Genomic DNA, 26,312 nt, shown 5'->3' on the forward strand with positions numbered 1-26,312 from the left:
GTGCTCCAGAATCCTTGCCAGACCCTATCTACACGCAGTTGTAAATAGGCACTCCATATCTATTTGTTCTGGTTCTTCATAAACAATACCACTTCCTGGGGCACCTGGGTGGCTCAGTCGGTTAAGCATCTGACTTCGGCTCAGGTCATGATCTCACGGTTCATGAGTTCGAGCCCCGCATTGGGCTCTGTGCTGACAGCACAAAGCCTGGAGCCTGCTTCAGATTCTGTATCTCCCTCTCCCTCTGCCCCTCCCCTGCTCATGCTCTGTCTCTGTCTGTCTCTCAATAATAAATAAACATTAAAAAAATAAAAAACAAAATAATGCCACTTCCTGCTAATGAAAGTGGTCCCAAGACGATCCCTGCAAATTTTCAAAGAAGATCCCTTTCCATGCCACTGGTTGTATGATGGTCTTTTCATTGCACAGTAGCAATCACACGCCCTAGAACAAAGCAGCTCTTGGAGTTCATTTTCATCACTTCAAAAAGCATTTAAATCCATGACTCAATTCCCTTCATTTTAAAGCATGAGGGATTTTATGACAGAGAGACTTTCATTTCAAATCCCAGAGCACCACTCTTTTTATTTCTTTCTCTTTTGATCAAGAGATTGCCACAGTGTAAGAGGGGGCAAATGCAGTAAAGTGTTGGAGCACTTCCTTACCTTCTAAGGCTGATGTTCCAGCGTTTTTATTTTCTTCAGCAAGCATGACTTCCTCTATATGGAAATAAATGGTTTAGTAAATTATCTGTAAATGTCAAATTATTTCACAAGATGAAAAATCCTCTAGGGCCAGCTGTGGCCCCAGGGCAACAGAGAGAGAGCAAAGAGTTCATAGCTCCATGCAGGCACCAGCTTCAGAAAGACATCAAGGGTCACAGAGGGAGCTCCCAAGTGCAGATGAGAACAGAAAGGAAGTTCTTGTAGTAAGGGGGCACTTGGAGGTTGACTGTTAAAATTCAGCCCTGTGTCAGGTAATACTTGTTGAGAGGAAGAACTTACCTCTTTCTAACCAAAATCTCCTAAACTGATAGCAATGAAAATTTTCCATTTCTATTTTTTTCCTTCTATCCAGGTTCTTTAAACTTTTTCTAGCAGTAGGCGCTTCCTTGGTTTTTCTTGTCGGCAGCACATACAAGGCATACCAGGGCAACATCTACTGCCTCGTTCAGGAGATAAAACCATGTTTTGAGCTCCAGCCAGTCTACTTCTTTGAGGAGGAGCAGCGGAAGATGCTAATGGCATCTTGTGGGCTTGCTTCCTCTTACCCCCACACTACAGTCTGCCTTGCTTGGGCAAAAGAGGCTCAGGTCTGTCGCGAATTTGGCCCTCTGAAAGAACGAAAAATAAATATCTGGTTTTTGTCCACCTTCCTGGCACAGAGCTCCAAAAACCCTTGGAATTTACTGTCTTCTGTATGCTAATTAGACAACTCAATGTCGACGATGCCTACATTACTTAAGGATCTGCATCGGTCACCAGAAAAACCAACCATATGATTAGGTTATAACTTTCAGCCTCATTCCCCCTCCCAGTTCCCATGATGGGAGAGAGGCTGGAGAATGCACAATCACCAATGCCCAATGATTTAATCAAGTATGTCTACATAATGGAATCTTCAGGAAAAACAACAACAACAACAACAAAACAAACCCTCCATGAGGGGGCTCAAGGAGCTTCGGAGTTAGTGAATATGTCAAGGTGCTGGGAGAGTAACATGCCTGAAAGGGGCATGGAGAGTTTGTGTCCCCCTCTACCCTCCACCTTACCCGAGGAATCTCTTCCATTTGGTTATTCCTGAGTTGGATCCTTTGTAATAAACTGGTGATAGGAAGTATAGCTTTCCTGAGTTCTGGAAATCATTCAAGGAATGATCAACCTGGAACCCTCTAAATTGGCAGCTGAGTGGGTAAAAATGCAAGTCACTTGGGGACTCCACTTGTGGCTGGTGTGTGAAATGATGGCAGGCTTGTGGGACTGAGTCCCTAATCTGTGGGATCTGCACTAACTTCTGATGGTGTTTAGTGTCAGAATTGAATTGAATTTTTGGATACCCAGTTGGAGAACTGAAGGACTGGCCAGTGTTGGAATGCTGTGTCTGGTTGTCAGTATTTGGAAAAGAATCAAATGGTTCCTTGGATTTTCCTCTTGACCTCTCAAGGAACAGTCCTGTATTCCAGGGAGGTATCATCACTAGTGGGCTATTTTCTAGTAAGACTTGTTAGGATAAACCTCACTAGAATTCCTCCAAACTTACAAACTAGCCCTTCTGTCCCATATCTGACAGGATTCTGTGTCTCCATTGGGAGTGATGCAGATGAGTTTAATCCTCACCCCAACCTCAGCCATAGGCAGGAAGCTGGAAGCTGGAAGCCATCAGTCCTTAAGATCCCAGCTGCTGGGGAAAAGCTTGCAGCAGTCCCTATTAAATGATGGTTTCATTTAAGCAATTGTAACAAGTAAAAGGACAAGCAGAAGAGGGTAAAGTCATTACCATAATTCCACCTGCATATAAAACTGAGAGCATATAATGTATTTCCCAGGGAGGGGAACATTTTGAAGCTCGGAGGGTACCACTCAGAATAGCTATTATACCAAGGCATAAATGTTTAGCTTTCCTTTTTAGTACAGCCTCTGGCAAAACTCTAAGTTAACAGGTTAAATGTTATTGGTGAGATGCTCCTTTATGCAGACATAGAGGTTTTAAAGTCATCTACAGCACACGTTGTTCAGAGGATATCATTTAAAGATTAGGTACTCATTAAAATACCTCATAGCAACATGAATGACCTCAGCCAGGGAGGCACATCTGCTCTGTACCGTGCCTGGGTGCTGGGTGGGCTAATCTGAGGACCCCCAAGGCAGAAGGAGGGTGCGTGGTGCTGCTGAGTATCTCTGGGAAGTGCTTGAGGGCTCTGGATGTGCGGAAGCTGCCCCCACCTTCCCCCATAGCCTTTTGCCAAGTTCTCTCTCGAACTTGAGAGTCTCTTTCCAGGGAAATGTAACCCATATGTCTCTGATTCACTCACACCCCATTTGCAAAGGGAAGGGCCAGGAAGCCCAATCTGACGTTGCAGTGCGTCTTTTTTCTTAGAAGGAGAGAGCTGGCTTTGCCAACTGGAAGAAAGTGGAGCCTTGGAATTCTGCATGTATCTGAAAAGCAGAGCCACAAAGAACAGCGTCCTGTGCTGCCTGACCACGAGTCGGGTCATGGACAGCGCGGGCAACATTCTTTTCCAGTTCTGCTGCCAGACTGCTCCCTGGGGTGGTCTGTCAGATGGCTCCTCCACCCAGGAAGCCAAGGACAGTGGGGAACTTCAAGCTGCCTGCCAGACCTGGAGACAAATCTGCTCAGTAAGGCTGAGTTAACATTCTGGAAAGGAGGAGAGGTTCACATTCACCCCTACCCGAGAACCTCGGGGGAGAAAGGGCAAATTGAAAGTATAGTCAGTGGGTATGGTACATGCTTCTAGAAGCAGCGAAGAAATGCAGATGGTCCTAAATGGGAGGTGCTTATTGTCTGGCTTTGAAATGGCACTTTTAATCATACGTACTCTCTCATCCCTGACAGATGATCAAAAGTTGACTCCAGAGCTGAGACAGAGCTTTTTTGTCTTGGTGGGTAGAAGAGGACTGCCATGGTGTCATTCCTAAGCTGCTATGGAAGAATAAGTCTCAGGCAACTAAGCATCAAATCATATTCCAAATTTTTCTGGAGAGACCTCACATCTGTGCTATGCTTTCTACCAAGAATAGAGGGGGAAAAATGCTGTCATGTGTATCTTTTTATTAAAATAAATTCCTCTTTGCTCAGGATGAAAATAAAGATATATAACACCAATGCAATGTAATCTTTAAAATAATAAGGAAAGCAAGTGCATCCATTTTACTGACAGATATGCGGTGATCGATACCCCTTCATGAGCAGCTGAGCCACAGTCAAACTTGAAGCTGGTGGTTCTGTGGGTTAACAAAATCATGATAGGTTTGGACCTATCCTCAAGGCGGAGCCTCATAGTGAGGAACTGGTGATAGCTCAGGAAATAGGAATCACCACTTCTCACCATCAGGTATTACCCGTCTCACTGCAGTGGCCTCGCCGTCCCCTGCTTCTGACCTTGCCCTCCTACAGTGTAGTCTCAATGCAGCAGCCAAAGGGCCCCCTCAAAACCTTCAATCAGACCATGCCCCACCTCAGCTCCAAACCCTCCAATGGTTCTTGCATCACTAACAGCACAGCCCCGAACCCTTACAACGGCCCATAAGTTCTGTCCACTCCTCTCATCACTGGCCCCACCCTGTCTTCCTGCCCCTCTCCCTTTACTCATTCTTCTTTCTATTCCTGGAATATTCCTGGCTTGCTTCCATACTAGAGTCTTAGCACTGAGATATCCTCCTCAGACCTTCCCATGACTTACCACCTCAACTCCTTCAAGTCTCTCCCCAAAAGGGTCTCCCTGATCTCCCTATTTCAAAACACAACCTACCCTACACCCCATAACCCTACCTTGATCTGTTTTCCATGGTACTTATCACCTTCTTACAAGTTATTCATTTATTATTTTGTTTATCACTGCCTTCTCCAATAGAGGGGAATGGGCTTCACATGAAAGGGGCTTTGGTGAGCTGGTGGTCTGTTTGGTTCATTGCTGTATCTCAAGTACCTAGGACAGGGGCTGGCACAAAGCAAGCGCTCAAATATTTGTGGAATGAATGGACTGTTGTTGCTGCTGCTGGTGGTCATTATAATTATCAGCAGTAGTGTACAATGTCACCCACCCAACCCAGCTCCAGGAGCTAGCTATGTTACCTTTCATTCAGTTCACCTTGCTAAACTGTGAGCCTCGTGAAGGTGTTCGGTAGAAGAATAGGAACACTTAGTCCCCGAGGAAGAAAGAGGGACCAGCATGGAGCCCACAAAGCCGGTGAGGCATCCAGAGCTACTCTCTGCTCTGGCCAAGGCTGCTCCTGTGAATGGAGGCACCGGGGGTGCTCAGGGGGATATCTACACTGATGTCTGTGCAGCCTGCCAGGCCTCACCTGCTTTGTCTATCCAGGCGCGGTACCCATTCAGCTCACGCTCAATCTGCTGCTGCCGCCGCAATTTCATGAAAGCTCTCCGGTTCTCCACTCTCTCTCTCTCTTTGGCAAATTCCCTGTGGATGAGAAGGATGAGATTCATAAGCAGTGAACTGGGGTAATGCCGTAACTAAAAGGAAGGGTGAAGCAAGTAGGAGCAAGAGAGTGTTTGAGCAGGTGACTCTCTATGCCCCATTTCCCCTTTGCTTTGTTCCAGGCTGCAACTATCACCTCCTTAAAATGCTGTTCAGAAACATACTTTGTTCGGCCTCACTCAAGAAGCTTTCCCAGATCAGTTTCATCCTAGTCATCACTAACACCCTCTGCTTGCTCTATTTTGAAAGGTACTTTCTTAGTCAGGTGACAAACTAGGGTTCAAAATGCTATGTTCTGTTTCCCCAGCTACAACATAAGGCCCTTAACCCTCCTGAGGGGCACACCTACCCTTTATGCTTTTAATAACAACAGTGATTAATCTATATGGACCAATTATGTGCCAGCCCTATATGAAGTTTTTCATACCCATGGACTCTAATTTAATCCATTACAGTCACCATGTGAAGTAATAAGTACTATTAAGATTCCTACTTAACTATTAAAATTCCCTCTAATCCTTGGGGAAACCAAGGATTAGAGAAGGGAAGTAACTTGCTGGGATCTAAAGTCTAACCATAGTGCCGTGCTTCCTCTGGCATCCTGCATCCTGTGACACTCTATGAGGGCTGCCACTGAAGACCATTGACACCAATGCCTTGAAGGACTGAGTGCTGTGTGAAGATGGCTAGTGGAGGTTAAATAGGAAAGGGAAGGACACGGGAAGGGCACTTGGCTCCAAAAGAAAGAGAGTAGGAAGATGGGAGGGATATGAGAGGAGATAATGAGATAGATGGAAAGCCAAGGTCAGGGTCAGGGAGAAGACACAGTCCACTGACAGGTGCAAGGGACCAGAGCCACTCTGTGGCACAAGACAATGAAAAGACTAAACCCCTGGGTGGCGGGTGGGGGGGAGAGGGTGGGTGGCGTGGAAAGGGAAAAGAGACACAAGGGTTTCCTGGTAGAGAGGAAGATGAGCAAATTCAATGGCTGAGCAAATGGGGTTAAAGAAATATTCATTTGCTAATAGGCCTCTCTAGCAACCACCTCTACCAAGGCCCTTCTCATCAAACACCCCTCCAGGCTACAATGCCCTTAGTAGTGTAGTGCCTTTCCAGCCTCGGCTCAGGTATGGTCCCTACTACCTGGAAGCTGTTGCCCTTAGTCAAGGTGCTCCCCACAACTAGAGAGCTTCAGCCTGACAATGAGGGAGCCCAGCACCCACTGTAAAAAGTTGTATTTCGAAGGAAAGTTGCTTTGCTTTAAGAATGAAGTAAGCTGTCTCCGGGTGTCATCATCTCTGTTCTCACGTATCAGAACTCAGTCGCTCAGCTGCTGAGGGGCCACACTGGGGGCTTAACAATAAAAGCATATGAAGAAACAACTATGGCAAGGGCACATTAGCCTATGAATGCAGAATTTGTGAGGATGACCCAAGAGTGCTTGGTCTGAGCAAGGCTATACTTTGCTGATCTAAGATAGCTTCTTGAAGATCTTGGGCAATCAGCTCCAGCCTTGGTAACAGTGACACTTTTGTTTTGAAGTTTATTTTAATTCCAACTAGCATACAGTGTCATATTAGTTTCTGGTGTTTCCATACAAATGTTAGAATTGTTTGTTCTGTCTCTGTGAAAAATGCTGTTGGTATTTTGATAGGGATTTCGTTAAATCTGTAGATTACTTTGGGTAGTATAGACATTTTAACAGTATTTGTTCTCCCAATCTGTGAGCATGGAATGTCTCTCTATTTCTTTTTGTCCTCTTCAACTTCTTGCATCAATGTTTTATAGTTTTCAGAAGCCAGGTCTTTCACCTCATTTGTTAAGTTTATTCCTAGGTATGGTATTATTTTCGGTGCAACTGTAAATGGGATTGTTCTCTTACTTTCTCTTTCTGTTATTTCATTATTAGTGTATAGAAATGCAATGGATATCAGTATATAGGTTTTGTATCCTGGGACTTTACTGAATTCACTGATCAGTTCTAGTAGTTTCTTGAGGGAGTCTTGAGGGTGTTCTGTATATAGCATCATGTCATCTGCAAATAGTGAAAGTTTTACTTCTTCCTTACCAATTTCCATGACTTTGATTTCTTGTTCTTGTCTGACTTCTGTGGCTAGGGCTTCCAGTAGTAAGTTGAATAAAACTTTACATCTGTAAAGGTGTCACTTACAGGCAGTGATGAGTTGTGCAGAGGCCCCATGAAGATCATCTTGCCCATCAACACCAGGCCCCATTCCATAGCAACATGCTCCAGCCACACGGGGCTTTTACTTTTGCACTAGTACCTGGACGTCAGCTCCCAGTTTGGCTAAGCTGTCTCTCCCCAGTACCAACTTGTATAAAGGTACACCTCAACTAAATTTGCACTTTATTCCTTTCACCTCCTCTTGCCTGGAACAACAGTGTGATTGATCTATCATTGATTTCGAGTATGTTATTTCTCTAAAAAATTTTTTTTTCTTAGCGTGTATTTATTATTGAGAGACAGAGAGACAAAGCATGAGCATGGGAGGGGCAGAGAGAGGAGAAGACACAGAATCCGAAGCAGGCTCCGGGCTCTAAGCTGTCAGCACAGAGCCGGATGCGGGGCTTGAACCCACAAACCACGAGATCATGACTTGAGCTGAAGTTGGACGCTCAACCGACTAAGCCACACAGGCGCCCCGGTGAGTATGTTATTTCTTTATTGGCTTATTAACAGAAATTATCCTGTGTACTATTGGCTTGTCAAATTCCTGCAGTGAACTTTCGTTAAATAAATTGCTGGAAAAGTCAAACTCAGTCTCTGAGCGTAATTTTTCTTCCAAAATAAAACATTGCTCATATCCAGGGAGGAAGATACCAGCCAGGGGTTGAGGGATGTGTCACAGCCCCAGGGCAGAGGAAGAGGAGGCACCTCATTCACCCTCTCCTACCAAGATAGATGGATTCCTTGGCACAGACACCTTATCATGGTCATGGTCAGGCTGAGGGCATGGGAATAAGGCATATTAAAAGGAGAAATCATGAGCTTGTCTTCAGGTTCAGATGGTTCTATTAACACTGTTTTGGGGGAATGGAGAGGGAGACAGTCAAAATGAAGAGTCCAGGGCCATTGAGAGTCAGAATAACAGAATACAAGCCGTGGGGCACAGCCTTTCCTTGCCTTCTTCCCTGGATGTCAACAATTAGAAAGAAACAAGGGGTTGGATTGGTTCATGGTAACACCATCTATCAAGGTTTTTACCTTTGGCTCTTTGTTTTCTTTCTATCCTTCCTGTCCAATTAGTGTGCCATGTTCTGTTGGTTCTATCTTCAAAACAGCACTTGGATCAACCTTTCCTCTTTGTCCTAACTGCCTTGGTCCAGGACCTCATCATTTTATGCCTGGATTATTGCAATAGCACTTACATGGTCTCGCAACCACCTGTTTCTCTTCTCTTCGTTTTATCCATCTCACTCACTCTTTCTAAAACACACATTAGATCTGATCACTTCTAAACCTAAAACAATAATCACAGTGAGTAGCACTTGTGAGGCCCTTTCTAGTTTCTGAGCACCTTCATACATTTTGCTCATATTTTTTTATAATCACTCTGAGAAGAAGGTGGAACAGGTATTTTTGTCCCCAATTTAAAAGTTAAACGGGGCGCCTGAGTGGCTTAGTCAGTTGAGCATCTGACTTTGGCTCAGGTCATGATCTCATGGTTCACGGGTTTGAGCCCCATGTCGGGCTCTGTGCTGACAGCTGGAGCTCGGAGCCTGCTTCAGATTCTGTGTCTCCCTCTCTCTCTGCCCCCCCCCCCCCCACTTGCTCACACTCTCACTCTCGTGCTCTCTCAAAAAAAAAAAAAAAGAAAGAAAAGAAAAGAAAAGTTAAACAACTTGTGATAATTTAAGTAAGAAGCAGATCCAGGATTGGACCCTAAGCCTGTCTGCTCTAAGAGCCCAAGCTCTTCATGCGGCACACATGTCTCCCTAGTCCAATGGCATATTTATATGCTGTTTTCTTTATTGTTTCATATGTATGTGTCTTGATTTTTCAAATACACTCTAGGGATCCGGGAAGGTTTAACAAGGAGGTAATATTTTGAGGAAGACCTTGAAAAAAGGAGGATTTAAGCAGGCTATGAGCAGAGGAACACAATAATCCTTTAGCATCAAGGATAAGCATTATTACCAACATCACCATTTTCTAGCTCAGAGCACTAAATCTAAGGAGAGTTAAGTGGCCCTGTGAGAGAGCAAGCATCCAAGGACACAGAGTCACTAAAAGGAACCATGACCCTCAGATCCTATACATTCCATTTTCTTCCTATTCTTCCCCTGCTCCTCCACAGCCTCCTCCACCCTCTGCTAAATGAAGTACAAACACTTAACATGACCTTCACGGTTTTTCACAGCCTGATCCTAACCTTTCCTCCAAACCTCACCTCCCATCATTCCCACCCGCCCACCTGCCTGCAGTCACCACGGCCATGCTCCAGCAGCAGCACCCATCTCCCTGTTCTGGAGAATGCAGTATGGCTATCAAGGCTTGGTCCACACTGTTTCTCTTCTTATCTGCCCAAATCTGTCAAAATCCTTCTCCAAGTCCAGTGTGAAATGTCACTTCTTCTGTTCAGCTTTCCTCTCCTCTCCCTCTCTCCCTTTCCCAGTCTCCAGCCTCCATTCTTTCTTTCCTCTGTGCCTTTACAGTTCATCTCACAGCCAGGCTTCACTGTGGTAAGCTGTACATGTGACTGCCTCTCCCTCTATGCGAGCCTCTTGTGAAAATATTCCATGTCTTACTCAACTCTGTATCCTCCCAGACTAGACTAGGCCTGGCACATGGTATGTGTCCAATAGATTTTTTTGTTAATTAAAAATATCCAGGCTGACTTGGAGAGCATACTGATAGCTCTACCCTGGTTCCCAAAGGCTCAAATGAAGAAACGTTCCGTCTCTGCACTGACTCAAAGGGAGGCAGGTGAACAAGCCAGAGAGCAGCAGTTGCCAGGTAACTCCTGGATGCTGCCACCACTGTTCTTTTGTTCGTCTCCACGAAGATCTCCATAGAATTAGTGTACGAAGTACACAGTGCGTCACTTCTACCTGGCCCCCAAAATGACCACATACCTTGATTTTCCGTGAAGGAGAACAACAAACCCCAGTCTAGCCTCCTTGCATGTTTGGCAGTTTCCTGGCTCCGGGTCTCTTCAGCTGGCTTTCCTGCTCTCCTCTACTGTCACTGCAGGTCCCTGTGTCCTCTCATCCTTCCACCTAGCCCCTTGGCAGTGCTCAAGGGTCCAGAGCCCAATAAAACTGCCCTGGTCTTTTAAAGAAGCCTCTTGGCTAAAATCAGTAAAGCAAAGAATCTGCACCAGTGGGGATACTTCCTGAGCAGCCCCTGTGTCAGTGGACAAAGAAGGGTTGGGTAGGGGGAGGGTTCTGTACTATGTTTATCAAGGGGACTTTTCTGTTTTCTCTTTCTACTGGGAGCCTAGAGCAGAGAGTATGGCACCAGTGTCTTTCATAAAATCTGTCACCCCTCCTTTGATGTCATACTCGTGCCCTGGCTTATCTCCCTGACTAGTCTACAGACTTCACAAGGCCAAGCAGAACCTACATCATATCACATTCCAACAAGGCCCTATGAATCTGGATCCGAGGCTTGGCATTACAGTAGGTTCCACAGATTATGGAAGTTAAATATAAAGAACAGCTAATATTCACATAACACATTTGTGAAAGTTTTAATTTACAAATCACTTGCATGTAAACCATTTCATTTATATATGTAAAAACTCTGGGAGATTCAGAAAGGTTCTTGCCCAAGATTACCTAATTAGCAGAAGGCAGGGCCGGAATTCAAGCTAGGCTGTTTCCACAATGCCTCAGCTGTCTTCCATGCTATCTAGAACTCAACATTAAAAGTCTACAAAAGAGATTTAGTTTCAGCTTAAGGTCAAAGAAAATAAGGACATAAACACAGTTTTTTTTTTTGTTGCTTTGTTTTGTTTTGTTTTGCTTTGCTTTTTCTAAAAGGACGATCTTTTTAATTGAGAGAACAGCACAAAAATCCATTGCTCTGTGTTGGGTTAATAAAGACCCAGTATAAAACTCATAGCATTAGTCAAGCTAGTGATGTACTGCTTGATCTTGTGTCCATAATATAGCCATCATTTATTTATGCATATTACATTCTAGAGAGAACAGGGACAGACAAGATTCAGTTCCATTACCTCCCAAAAATAGGTATCTATTCTGACCTTAGATCCAATGTGTCCACCATTCTCATTGTGTATATACGTGGCTGGCCCCAAGGGAAGGGAAGCATGCCCCTCCACTGATCTCCTCTCTTCCCTGAAGACCTGAGTACTCTCTCGCTCCTTTTCACAGAGGATCCTGGAATTATTTGGATGATGATACTTTTGCAAAGATAAAGTATATGGCTGCTACCTTACTTAGCCATCCAGATGACCACTCTCAAAGAGTGACCCTCCAAATATCTCAATTTATTTAATTCCTTTGAATCAAGCAACAGGAAGTTTAAAAGGAGGAAATATGGCCTATAAAAGAGTGCTCATGACCCCTCAGCCCTTTTTGTATTGGCCTGTGGCTTAAGGTGAGAGGATGGGTAAATTGCTCCTCTTCATTTGCTCCATCTGGCAGCAGCACCCACAGATGTCACAGAACTCAAGACAGGATGCATCTAGACTCCAGAATCCCAAACAAGGGGAAAAAAAAATAAGTCCCATGTGATATAACAGAAATACTATCAGGTCTATCCTCAGAGTTAGGTTTCTAGGTAACTTCTGTGCTAATAAACTGGGCAGTAACCTCTCTGCCTCCATTTCCCTGTCAATCATTAGAAAGTCACAAAAAACCCTCTGCTCGTGACCAAGAACAGGAATAAATCTGGTTACTCTGGTAGTCCTGACTGGGTTCTTGTAAGAGACTATATAATAGTAAAAATCCAAATTCTGTTTCGTTAGAGATACTTCTACCCAATTCTGCTATCCATAGTTTTTAGTTATTACCACCCCCCCACCTCTTATTTTGTGCAAGACAATAACTTGCAGTTCCCCCCTATGATAGCTCTCACCTAGATGAAAGTGAGTTGAAGCTAAGCATGGATGAGCCTCTATTCTATTTGTCAGTTAAATATGCAAGGTTTGAGTTTCTAAATTTCAGTTATGGGAACTAAGAAGAAAGCTGATCTCCTTGTTCTGCTTGGTTAAATACAATTTTCAGTCTAGTCAGTGAATTTGCATTTGTGACTGTTTTTGTTTTCTAGCACTTTATATGAGAGGCATAATTTGTAAAAATCAACAATTCCTATATAGCCAATTATTTACAAATTATTCACAATTAGTTGAAGTAGAAGGATTATATAGATAATCTCAGACAAGGTATAACACCTAAAATATTTGTCATGTGTGACTGGTGGGTGGTGTATAGGAAGAAAGCAGAGTTGTCTTTTAAATCATATTTAGGTTAATATTAAAATGATTTCTCTTTTATGAACTCACACATCTATAAAGGAGCCACTGCCTCAGATAATTCACAAAGTGCTAATCTGTATATTGATACATTAAAGTGGCTGGTTTTGATCCATGGGGTGTTGGGAGGATGCCTGGTCGTTCACATTGCTAGAATTTATCATGAGGTGACTGACTAACTCATGGGGACTAACTCTTGGGAGGTTCAATGAAGCCTTGCTGCAGCCTGAAATTCCTGCCCGTGTTGGGTCACCTCAGAGTCACAGGGCACCTGGACAGATATCTGTTTACCTAGTGAGGAAAACGTTCTGGTGACAAGAAGCTGTGACAAGAAACACTCTGTTGGAGGACTCTGGCTCCTGTTTTAGCCTCTAGCTCCAGACCCCTCCTCCTGATTCAGTACACACAGGGAGCTTTGTTTACTGATGCTGAGGCCTTTTGCTGCTGTCATGGCAACCAAAAGGAAGACAAAGCCCTCCAGGATGGGCTGGCCTGTGTGACTCAAAGATCTGTTTACCCACACTCCTGTACACACTTGTACACTTCACCACACACACACACTGGCACAAATACACGCATGCTCACACCGGCACGGAGAAGCATATGCAGACACTTTGCCAAGCACACTAATGGCCACATGGTCATATTCCTATTACTCTTCAAAGACCACATTTTCAAAATGCTTCACTGCTCTCAAAGGAACTTGGCCAGTCTTCTGCAAGACGTTTGCTTCAGGAGGAGGAATTTGGGTTAGACACCAAGAAAAACCTCTTCGACCCTATATATTCTGAAACTAAGAGAAATTGGGGGAAGTCAGACAGGCAATTGTGTGTTGGCTGTGGTTTAATTTCAGTCTCATTGGAACGAGGGCTGGAAGATGGAGGGTAAAACAGCTTTTGGTTTTTCTTAAGACTCTGGGGAAATTTTTCTCCCATTTTTGAGAGAAGCAAACACAGCCCAGAGAAGGTAAACACCTTACTGAAGGTCACACAGTTCAGCTATATTTTAGTTATTTATGCCTTATCCCTTGACTTATTCCAGAAAGGATTTAAGGAGCCTTACATTGCTAATAAATAAAGGCCAGAGCAGTGCCCAATTCTCTAAATGCCATCCAATGTTGACTCCAATAAGCAGGATGGATGTGAGTCCAGAAGGGTGAGGGATGCTTAACTCAGGTGCTGTCTCATACCATGTCACTCTTCCTCAGAGATCAGGAGCTTTGGGAGGGCTCCTCCAATGAGAAGAAGTCCTTCTTTAAGGCAAATACATTGCCTTACACAGAACGCTGCATCCCACCCCTACTCCTCCACCCTACACCCACAGCAATGAAACAAAGGCCATGGGTCTCACAGACCAGAATATCAGGTGGGGTATGCCCAACAAATTAATTCTCCAAGTCTTGCCTTTGACATGCAAGGAGACCGAGGTACAGATGGGTCAGATGGCTTGCCAGTCCAAGGCCTACAGCACGTGATGGCTCGTCTGGACACTTGGATCTCTGGATTCCAAAGCCAGTGCATACCACATCTTCATGACATTTCAGTCATGAGAAAGCAAAGAGGCATATTCTTTTAGGATCTTGGGGAATGTGTGGTCTTTTTACTTTTTTCCTTGGCCTTCCCTACATTGAAATTTCATTTATTTGTTTGAGTAGATGCAGGGGAAGGCCTGGCGATGAACACAAAGGGGATAATGAAGAAGCTGGAATATGTTTCCTGCTTTGCTTTTTAACCTTGAAGTTGGTATAATGCAGACCATTGGAGCATAATAATTAGAAGCTCTGAAACTGAACCAAACTGGATTTGAATCCTGCCTACATCAGGGTGTGATCTGGGGCAAGTTAACATCTGAATCTTCAGTTTATTCATTTGTAAAACAGGAATAAATACCATACCTGTCTCAAAGCATTGTGAGTATTAAATTAAATAATAGAGGGAAAACGCAAAGTATTTAGTACAGAGTAGGTGTTTTCAAGTGCCTATTTGAAGTATCACTGACCCTCCTGAGAATGTATCATAATACATATAACGTATTACATCAAGGCCTTCATCCATCTACCCATCCATCCATCCATCCATCCGTCCATTCAACGATCTACACATATTCATTCTGCCTCCAAAATATGATTGAGTGCCTGCCGTGTGGTTGGCATTATTTTAGAATATGGGATACTACAGCAACCATAAAAGCAGAAATCTTTGCCTTCGTGGAACTTACATTCTAGTGCAGGAGACACACAATAAACAACATAAATAAGCAATATAAAGTATGTTATAAACTTCTAAGTGCTAAGGGGGAAGATAAGGCATGGAAGAGAAATAGTAAATATGGGGAGGAGGTCTGGGATTTGGGGTAGAGTGGCCAGGGAAGCCCAGGCCTGAGAAATGACTTCAGAGGCGTGAGGGAGTGAGCCAAGCAGGTATCCAAGGGAGAGCATTCCAGGAGAGGCAATAGCCAGGGCAAAGCTGTGAGGTAGGGAACATCCTGGAGGAGAGTTCCAAAAACAGAAAGGGGCCAATACGGCTTGAAGTGGACTGAATAAACAGAACAATAATGAGATGAGGTCAGAGTGGTTAACAGGCTGCAGGGAGGTGGAGGGCTAGAGGACGTAGGGCTTTAGGGACCCTTAATGATTTGACTTTTACTAGATATGATCTGGAAGCCATTGGTGGGGTTGCCGCAGAGAAGTCAATGACCTAAGTTTTCATAGAATGTCTCTTGTCACCCTGTTGATAACAGGCAGATGAGGGCTAAGGGTGGAAGCAGGGAGACCCTACAGGTTATATCCAGATCATGGTTTCCTTGGACAGAGTTGTAGGTGTGCGGATGTTGAGAAACACCAGGGTTCTGGGCACATTGTGAAGGCAGGACTAAGAGGACTTGCTGACACTTTGCGGAGTATAAGAGAGATAGATCTGTGTCAGGGGCGCCTGGGTGGCTCAGTTGGTTAAGCATCCGACTTTGGCTCAGGCCATAATCTCATAGCTTGTGTGTTCAAGCCCCACATTGGGCTCTGTGCTGACAACTCAGAGCCTGGAGCCTGCTTCAGATTCTACGTCTCCCTCTCTCTGTCCTTCCCCTGCTTGGCTCTTTCTCTCAAAAATAAACAAACATTGAGAGAAAGAGAGAGAGAGATCTGCGTCAAAGATGACCCCCAAGGCTTTTTAGCTTGAGCAAGGCAAAGGATGGAGTTAAATGAACTGCAATGGAAAAGACACAGAGAGGAGCAGGTTTCCGGGGGGCTGGGAATCAAAAGTTCAGCTGTGTATATAAGTCAGCTGGATATCCAGACATATTCACATCAAAATCATTACCCCATAGCACCGATTCTGTTATCCACATGGTATGTGCCAGCTGCTTCAAGGAGTATCTGTTGTGGAGCCACATTAGACTGTCTCCCTACCACCCCTCCTCCTTCTCCCCTGCTGTCATGGGCTAGAAAGATGGTGACTGATTTTTCAGCAAAATATAACCAAGAAATTATTGTTGCTATTGCTGCAAATAAAATTCAAAAGAGAACACAACTCCACAAATATTCTTGAATCCTGCATTATTCCACTCCAACTATTTCACATCTCCTGCCATTAGCAGGGATGATCAAGGGATAGCATGGACTGTGGACGTGGGAAAGTCACAAGGTCTCACATGCTTGTCCTTGCCAGCTTTTAAGATGGGAACTAGGGCATCATACTTCTCTCCCTATTTGACAGATCACAAAATTAAAAGCCTCAAGGATCAGTGTGACTTAATGAAAGACACAGAGTTACATAGTGGAATTCAGATCTCCCTGCTCTGTATAATTACCTACAGTCTGCACCACCCCACTGTAGCACATGGATACTATCAAGGCACGAACTCAGGGGCACACAAGCCGCTTTCTCTCTCTGTACAGAATAGTGTATGTTTCAGTCACAATATTTCAGTGGGTTCAAAGCCCTGTGGTGCAGGAAGAATGAGCCAGGGGAAGTAAGGGATTTCATATTCTTTTTCCCTCATTTCCACCTCTTCCCCTCCCCCTGCCAGCACTCTAATTACACCAGTTAAGAGGCATCTTGACAGAGAACAAATGGCTGTTCTTTTAAGAGACACTTTTTGCACTCTTCTGAGAAGCTGCAGCAACCAGTGCCTCCCCCCCACCCCCAAAGGTTTGGAGGCTTCTGAGGAACGGGTGTGGCTGCCTTCAGGGGAGTGACTGAGAGTTTATTACCAAGTTGAGTCATTATACACTTAACACTGTGTGGGCTTTTTTCCCCTTTTTCTTTGTAAAAAGCTTTGAATTTCCCAGAATCCTTTGTTCAACAGCCCCAGATAATTTAAACATTAAAGATTCCTGTCAGGGAGGTAAAATCCTTCTGGTTCAGCATCAAAAGATTCTTCCCTGTTACAACAAATCCTTTCTTCTGCTTTAGAATGGACAAGTGGAAGAAAGAGAAGGCACAGATGAGAGAACGGGAGTGGTGGAGGTGAGATACAGAGCAGAAATCTGAAGGAAAACCTGGGCTGGAGAGAACCTGATAAGGAGAGAGTCCCGAGGGAGGGGAACAAGGTTTGCAGACCTGGTATTGGCTGATGCACCAAATGTGAGCTTACCACCCAGAAAGGATGACCAGGCTTTTCCAGTCACTATCCTTTTAAACATCTCCATGATGGGCTATATAGGAGTCTTTACTCACATGTATACATTCACATCTTCAGGGTTTATTAAAAAGCCCCTCAAACTCAGTTCCATTTTTCAGACAGAAAAATCTAGGCTCAGAACAACGACTAAACTTGCCCAAATCACAGTCTGTACTAGCAACAGCCGTACCTCAAACCTTTCTGTTACTTATAACTGTCCACTTACTCGTTGGTGGCCCTATCATGTTGTCCACTGTCTGAGGGTAGGGACTGTGTCAAAATGCTCTTGTTCGCCTAAATGTCCATCAACTGATGAATGGATAAAGAAATTGTGGTTTATATACACAATGGAGTACTACATGGCAGTGAGAAAGAATGAAATATGGCCCTTCGTAGCAACGTGGATGGAACTGGAGAGTGTGATGCTAAGTGAAATAAGCCATACAGAGAAAGACAGATACCATATGTTTTCACGCTTATGTGGATCCTGAGAAACTTAACAGGAACCCATGGGGGAGGGGAAGGAAAAAAAAAAAGAGGTTAGAGTGGAAGAGAGCCAAAGCATAAGAGACTCTTAAAAACTGAGAACAAATTGAGGGTTGATGGGGGTGGGAGGGAGGGGAGGGTGGGTGATAGGCATTGAGGAGGGCATCTGTTGGGATGAGCACTGGGTGTTGTATGGAAACCAATCTGACAATAAATTTCATATATTGAAAAAGAAAGAAAGAAAGAAAGAAAGAAAGAAAGAAAGAGAAAGAAACCAATTTGACAATAAATTTCATACATCTAAAAAAAGAAACTTAAAAAAAATAAAAATAAATAAATAAATAAATAAAAATATTTTCAGGGGGAAAAACTGAGAACTGAGGGCTGATGGGGGAGGGGAGGGAGGGGAGGGTGGGTGATGGGCATTGAGGAGGGCACCTATTGGGATGAGCACTGGGTGTTGTATAGAAACCAATACATTTCATATATTAAATTTCATATATTACAATATATGACAATAAATTTCATATATTAAAAAAAATGTTCTTGTTCAATGTCACACTCATAGTCACACTTAGCACTGACTGCTCAGGAAACGTTTGCTAAGTGAATGAACTGTACCCCACACCACATGCAACCACTGGGCAAAGAGAAGTTTCATATTTTGGAACAAGAGGAGAGAGAGGGTCTAGTGGCATACACCCTGGGTCTCAGTCCTGAAGATGTGTGGCTCCAGGATATGTAGAGTCAACAGGAGGGGGGTGGTGCAGGGGGATCTGTGACTCCCCCTTATTTTTCCCAGGAGATGCTTCTTCTCAGTCTCCTTTACATCTCCTTCAACCACTGGTGTGTCCCAGGATCCAGACCTGGGTTTTCTCCTTGAGCATTCTGCCTCTAGGTGATCTCAGAAAGCCCCATGGAGTCAACACCATCCTATACTAATGACCAAATTTACATATACCTCCAGCCCCAACTCACCAGTGAACTCCAAAGCCATTTATGCAACTGTCTACCTGATATTTGCTTCACGAATGTCAAGCTGGCATCTCAAACTTAACATGGCCAAAGCAGAACTTTTGATTTCTCCCCCAAACTGTTCTTCTTCTAGTCTTTCCCATCTCAATAAATAAATACTACTACCCAGGCTAATAGTCATTTTTAATGCCCACTGCATGCCCAATCCAATCTATAAGCAATTCCTTGCTGTCCTACCTACTGCCTTCTCTCCAACTCATTGCTACCACCTGAACCCAGGCTACTCTGCTCTCTTTCCTGGATGCTTCCTACCATCAGTAACCTACAATAATCTCACTAAGTGACTTCTTATTTCCATCTTTATCCTGGTCCCCTATTTCCTTCATGGAAGGAAAACTGGGGGGTGACTTTTGAGATACAAAATAGTCATGTTACCCTCTGCTTCACACTCGCTCCCCCTGGCATCTCACTGGTAAAATCCAAACTCTTTAGTCTGTGAGACCCTAAATGGGTCGGATGGTTGGATCCTCGTCTATTTCCCTGATTTCCAGGGGCCTTCCCCGATCACAGAATCTAAGTTAATAGTCCCATTAGTTGTCATATTCTACTATATCAGCCTGTTTAATTTCATTAATAACATTTGTCATGAAAAGATGATCTTTTTCACCTTTTACTTTTCTTTCCAGAAGAATATAACCTATCTGAGGAAAGTGTCTCTTCTACAATGTTCAACATTATGTCCTCAGTGCCCAGTTCCTTAGAAGGAACTCAACAAATACTTGTTGAATGAATGAATAAAGGTAACAGAACATAACATTCAGAATTATGCATTCTTTTCTCTGATGGCAAGTTACCTTTATGAGTCATGACCACTGTGGATCCCATCTATTGGTGGTGTGATCAATCCTTCTACCTCTAAGAATTAATTCTCAACTAAGCCACTCTGAAAGCAAGCTGTACATCTTTGACACTTTATGTGAACTTTCAAAACCATGCCAAAGCTGCGAAGTGTCAACACTGCAGGGAATTCAATTTTTTTGCTGCAATTGACAACTCATCCCTCTGTCGACTCACTTAAGTTGATGGTTATCTTTTATTTAGAGGTCTTCATTAAATTGGAGATATTTAATAAATCATCAACTTCTTTAACTTACCTTACAGTTAGCCTAAGTACTTTGATAAAATGTAATTAATTAGTATTTCATTGAATTCCAACATCTATTAGAGACAAATGCTACAAAAGCAGGTGATGTACCAGCAAAGATGTTCTCCTTCTGAAAGGCTAGCATGTATGTGGTGGACCTTCATGCTTAGGGCTATTGTAGGCTATGCACTTTCCAATGAGGACTCTGTCACAATAAATACACAAGGAAAGTAACAAGATGTCATAAAAGATAATTAAACACGTAGTAAAAAAAAAAAAAAAAAGAAGCTAGGTATGCCTAGCTTTGAATCACAGACCACAGGCAAATCATTTAACCTTTCTGAGGTTCAATTTTCTAATATACAGCATTGATAAAAATACCAGGCTCACTGAGGTGTTGTGTTAGTGGGCTCACAAGAGCACCTAGTATGGTAGATCTTAAATACATTTGAGTTGAATCTGAAGCTCAAAGTAGCTGGTACTCTTAAAGTCCAAAGCACTATCAGTGGATGACTCCTGCTATTTTATCACCTTTCGATGTTAACTTAAAATAGACATTTGAGTAAAGGATAATATAAATAACACCAGAAAGGAAAGACTACAGAGAGAGAGAGAGAGAGAGAGAGAGAGAGAGAGAGAGAGAGAGAGAGAAAGGGAGAGAAATATGAGTCTTAAGTGAGTTCCATGCTCAGCAAGGAGCCTGATACGGGGTTCAATCCCAGGACCCTGGGATCATGATCCAAGTCGAAATCAAGAGTCAGATGCTCAACTGACTAAGCCACCCAGGGGCCCCACCTCACAGACGTTTTTAGTAACACTGCCATATTCAAAAGAGATAAAAATTTTTAATAGGGCTTTTTGATGAAGATTTCCATCAGAGAAGATTTCCCAGGGTTTGGACCAATCAGGGATATATGTATAAATGAATGCATTAAGGAAGGAGCTGCCAGCCTGGACTATAACCCCCACCTCAGCACAGACTTCTAAGAATTTCCAAGGTCCTTCTTTTACTGAAGTCCGCCATTATGCATTTAATGCCATTGGCATATCTGCCCCTCATGGAGCAGTGTTACTCTAAGTGTGGTCCATGGACTGATGCCCATATGCATACGGTTACTAGTTCATGATGAAATGCATTCAGAAATTGAAAGTGGTTAGTAACTTCTATAACAATTTGATAGATTTTTTAATCTATGGAATATAAGAGTAAAAATTGGGGCTTATATTTTATATCTCTTTGTATTTTTTTCATTTGTATGGTAATCATTTTTGTTACAATTGCATTTCACAAAACTATCCATACACACTAGACAGGTGAATGTTAAAAAGTGATTCTTCACCACAGAGAGTTGGAGAAGTGCTTCCTAGAGTAAAACCATTTCTTTGTGGCTAGAACATGTGGTATTAAGATCATCATACTAATTACGATTTATTTTGTGTTTATGCTGTACCAGAAAGTCTGCTAAATGTTTCCTAAGCACCGTCTAATTTTCACAAATATCCAAAATACAGGATGTCATCTTATTTTCAAAAAGAGGCCAAAGGATGTTGAAAAACAAAAACAAAAACAAAACCTGCTTCAAGATCATTATGAAGCAGTGACAGAACCAATATTCTTCTGACCACAAATAGATCTAGAAGGCAGGAGGCATGTGCCACTTGAGGTCCTTAAGATTATCCAGGAAGTACTTGACCACATCTTTTCAATGTACCTTTTTCTTCTTTCCTTCTGTGTGACCCCCTCCTTTGCTTTTTGTTACTCTTTTTTTTTTCTACCTTATTATTTTCTGTCTTCTCTTCTGTCTCTCATCCCTGAGGATGGACTCAGTTGAAAGGATAGGACCTGAAGTCACAAAAGCCCCTGAACTTTGCTACAGAATATTTCTGTTCTACCCTGCCCCGTACAGTTGAGGGGATGGAATCATACGGAGGCATTAAATTCACATTCTTATTATATGCAGGAAACAAGGGATGTATATTGCCCTTTTATTATCCAACAGCAGTTAAGAGAAGGTGATTCTCATTAAAAGCACCAGTTTTCAATAGCATAAATAATAGCTATATCCTTTTGCAAGTAAACATGATCTGTTAATAAACATTGATCATTTTTTAGCTATCCTACATTCAAATATTACAACGAATTCTAACTATTACTTCTTTCCAAATCTTCATTCTTACCTGAAAATACATCTTATTTGAAAACATTATCTGTGCATACATATGGCTCCACAGTTATGAAAAAGTACATGTACCCATGTGGTTACACACATATATTGCCAGATCCCACTTACAGGAAGGTTGGCACCTGAAAAGATATACCATGCCAATGTTTTTTTCCAGAGGTTCACCTACTTCTTTGTAGATATGCCTCCTACCTGGGAAGCTAGTAAGCATAGGCTTTACTTCTAAAAAACTAGATAGAATTGGCTAAATAATTCTGCTTAAATGTGAAATAAGGTAGTAACTATGATGCTATGATTGTATTTCTACCTAATGCTACTCAGAAAGTGATTGCATTTTACAGAGAATCTGAAAAGTCAAAAAACTGGATTCTACTTCTGGCAGAATGATCCACTGGTGTTCTGAAATACCTTTTACCCCAAATTCCCAGATGCTGGGTAAAGTGGCAATAAGCATGGCAATTAATGCATTCCTAAGCTGAAAGTAATAGAAATCACCATGTTCAAAAAATAAAAAATAGATACATGCTATAAAAATATTTTCTCCCAGTCTGTGGCTTGTCTAATTTCCTTTTCTTAATGTTGCCTATTGGATGAACAGAATTTTTGATTGTGGAAAAAGCACAACTTACCAATGTTTTTATTTCATTGTTTGTGCTCTTTGTATTCTGCCCAAGAAATATTTGCCTACCCCAAATTCTCATAGACATTCTCTCTCAGAGAGAGACAGGGGTCTGGATTCACTACCCCACCCTGCCCCCACATGCCAATATCTAGTATGCAATAAAAATAAATCATTGATTAAATCATTTATTAATCATGTATTAAAAACTTTCCTTTTCTTATTAAACTGACTTTTGTCAAAAATCAACCAACCACATATATGAGGGCTCTCTATTCTGTTCCACTAATCTGTTTCTCTATCCTTGTACCAACATCATATTGTCTTGATACAGTAGCATTATAGTAAATCTTAAAATCAAGTAATGCAAGTCCCACAACTTTATTTTCCTTTTACAAAACTGGCCTCTCTAAGGCTTTTGCACTGACATCTTAATTTTTGAAACACCTTGCCTATTTTTTCAAATTAGCTTGTTGGAATTTTGATGGGGAATATACTGAATCTACATATTGATTTAGGGATAATGGATATCGTAATGATATTCAGTCTGTCAATCTATAAAGATATTATGTCTCCATTTCTTAAAGGACTTAAATTTATTTCAGCAATGTTCTGTACTTTTCAGAATAAAGGTTTTGCACATCTTTTGTTAGATTTATTCCTAGGTATTTGATTTTATGTTACTTTAAAAAAATTTTAAATTCATTTTTCATTCAAGTTGAAACTGATCATTGCAAGCATATAAAACCCAACTAATTTTTTATATTGACTTTATGTCCTGTAATCTTGCTAAATTTGTTTATTAGCTCTAGTAGTTGGTACATTGCATTGTTAGTTTCAAAATATATGATCATATTGTGAAAAAATTACAATTTTCTTTCTTCCTTTCCAATATTACCTTTTATTTCCTTTTCCTGCCTTATTAAAAGGCTCAGATCTACAGAATAGTGTTAAGACGTGCTAAAAGTGCAAATTATTTGCCTATTTCCAGATCATAGGGGAAAAGGTATTAATATTTTACCATTAAGTATGGTACTAGCTTGTAGGTTTTTTAGATGATCTTTTATCAAATTGAGAAAGTTCTCTCCTATCAGAAGTTTACTGTGAGTTTTTATCATAAAGAAGTATTAGGTTTTGTTAAATTCTTTTTGTGCATCTATCAAGATGTTCTGTGTTTTTTCCCTTTCATACGGTTACGATGGCATATTACATTGATTTTCAAATGCTAAGCCCATCTTGCATTCATGGATTAAATATTAGTTATTAATTATGTATTATCTTTATATTCTGCCAGATTTGACCAATAATATTTTATTCAGAAATTTTGCATCTATGTTCATGATGGCTGCTCTTCTGTAATTTTCTTTTAACATATTTGTCAGGTTTACATACTGGGGCTATGCTTGCCACACCAAATGAGTTGGGAAGTATTCTATACCCCTCTATATTCTAAAGGAGTTCATGAGAAATGGTATTATGTTTGATAGAATTGACATGTGACCTGGACTTATGTTTTGTTTTTTTGGTGTGAAGGTTTTTGATTAATTTAATTTTTAAATAGATATGGGTTTATTTAGATTTTGAATTTCTTTTTTTTCAATATATGAAATTTATTGTCAAATTGGTTTCCATACAACACCCAGTGCTCATCCCAAAAGGTGCCCTCCTCGATACCCATCACCCACCCTCCCCTCCCTCCCACCCCCCATCAACCCTTAGTCTCTTCTCAGTTTTTAAGAGTCTCTTATGCTTTGGCTCTCTCCCACTCTAACCTCTTTCTTTTTTTTTCCTTCCCCTCCCCCATGGTTTCTGTTAAGTTTCTCAGGGTCCACATAAGAGTGAAAACATATGGTATCTGTCTTTCTCTGTATGACTTATTTCACTTAGCATCACAGTCTCCAGTTCCATCCACGTTGCTACAAAGGGCCATATTTCATTCTTTCTCATTGCCACGTAGTACTCCATTGTGTATATAAACCACAATTTCTTTATCCATTCATCAGTTGATGGACATTTAGGCTCTTTCCATAATTTGGCTATTGTTGAGAGTGCTGCTATAAACATTGGGGTACAGGGGCCCCTATGCATCAGTACTCCTGTATCCCTTGGGTAAATACCTAGCAGTGCTAATCTTGAGTCATAGGGTAGGTCTATTTTTAATTTTTTGAGGAACCTCCACAATGTTTTCCAGAGTGGCTGCACCAATTTGCATTCCCACCAACAGTGCAAGAGGGTTCCCGTTTCTCCACATCCTCTCCAGCATCTATAGTCTCCTGATTTGTTCATTTTGGCCACTCTGACTGGCATGAGGTGATATCTGAGTGTGGTTTTGATTTGTATTCCCTTGATGAGGAGCGACGTTGAGCATCTTTTCATGTGCCTGTTGGCCATCCGGCTGTCTTCTTTAGAGAAGTGTCTATTCATGTTTTCTGCCCATTTCTTCACTGGGTTATTTGTTTTTTGGGTGTGGACTTTGGTGAGCTCTTTATAGATTTTGGATACTAGCCCTTGGTCCGATATGTAATTTGCAAATATATTTTCCCATTCCGTTGGATGCCTTTTAGTTTTGTTGGTTGTTTCCTTTGCTGTGCAGAAGCTTTTTATCTTCATAAGGTCCCAGTAGTTCATTTTTGCTTTTAATTCCCTTGTCTTTGGGGATGTGTCAAGTAAGAAATTGCTACGACTGAGGTCAGAGAGGTCTTTTCCTGTTTTCTCCTCTAGTGTTTTGATGGTTTCCTGTCTCACACTCAGGTCCTTTATCCATTTTGAGTTTATTTTTGTGAATGGTATGAGAAAGTGGTCTAGTTTCAATCTTCTGCATGTTGCTGTCCAGTTCTCACAGCACCATTTGTTAAAGAGACTGTCTTTTTTCCATTGGATGTTCTTTCCTGCTTTGTCAAAGATTAGTTGGCCATACGTTTGTGGGTCTAGTTCTGGGGTTTCTATTCTATTCCATCGGTCTATGTGTCTGTTTTTGTGCCAATACCATGCTGTCTTGATGATTACAGCTTTGTAGTAGAGGCTAAAGTCCGGGATTGTGATGCCTCCTGCTTTGGTCTTCTTCTTCAAAATTACTTTGGCTATTCGGGGCCTTTTGTGGTTCCATATGAATTTTAGGATTGCTTGTTCTAGTTTCGAGAAGAATGCTGGTGCCATTTTGATTGGGATTGCAATGAATGTGTAGATAGCTTTGGGTAGTATTGACATTTTGACAATATTTATTCTTCCAACCCATGAGCACGGAATGATCTTCCATTTCTTTATATCTTCTTCAATTTCCTTCATAAGCTTTCTATAGTTTTCAGCATACAGGTGTTTTACATCTTTGGTTAGATTTATTCCTAGGTATTTTATGCTTCTTGGTGCAATTGTAAATGGGATCAGTTTCTTTATTTGTCTTTCTGTTGCTTCATTATTAGTGTATAAGAATGCAACTGATTTCTGTACATTGATTTTGTATCCTGCAACTTTGCTAAATTCATGTATCAGTTCTAGCAGACTTTTGGTGGAGTCTATCGGATTTTCCATGTATAATATGTCATCTGCAAATAGTGAAAGCTTAACTTCATCTTTGCCAATTTTGATGCCTTTGATTTCCTTTTGTTGTCTGATTGCTGATGCTAGAACTTCCAACACTATGTTAAACAAC

General features: G+C 41.9%; 1 protein-coding gene across 8 annotated transcripts in view; it reads right to left on the reverse strand.

Moving 5' to 3' along the window:
• CACNA1E (calcium voltage-gated channel subunit alpha1 E) overlaps positions 1-26,312 on the reverse strand; it is a 496,397-nt gene that overhangs the window by 86,957 nt on the left and 383,128 nt on the right. For all 8 annotated transcript variants that reach the window (XM_081791869.1, XM_081791872.1, XM_078440843.2 and 5 more), the window contains exons 10-11: positions 5,043-5,158; positions 666-719 (exon numbers count right to left, since the gene is read on the reverse strand). In XM_081791869.1, the coding sequence (XP_081647995.1) occupies positions 666-719; positions 5,043-5,158 (170 nt within the window). The remainder of the gene's footprint in view (positions 1-665; positions 720-5,042; positions 5,159-26,312) is intronic.

This window comes from Panthera onca, chromosome F1 (assembly GCF_046562875.1).
Source record: "Panthera onca isolate mPanOnc1 chromosome F1, mPanOnc1 haplotype 2, whole genome shotgun sequence".
Classification (NCBI taxonomy): Eukaryota; Metazoa; Chordata; class Mammalia; order Carnivora; family Felidae; genus Panthera; species Panthera onca.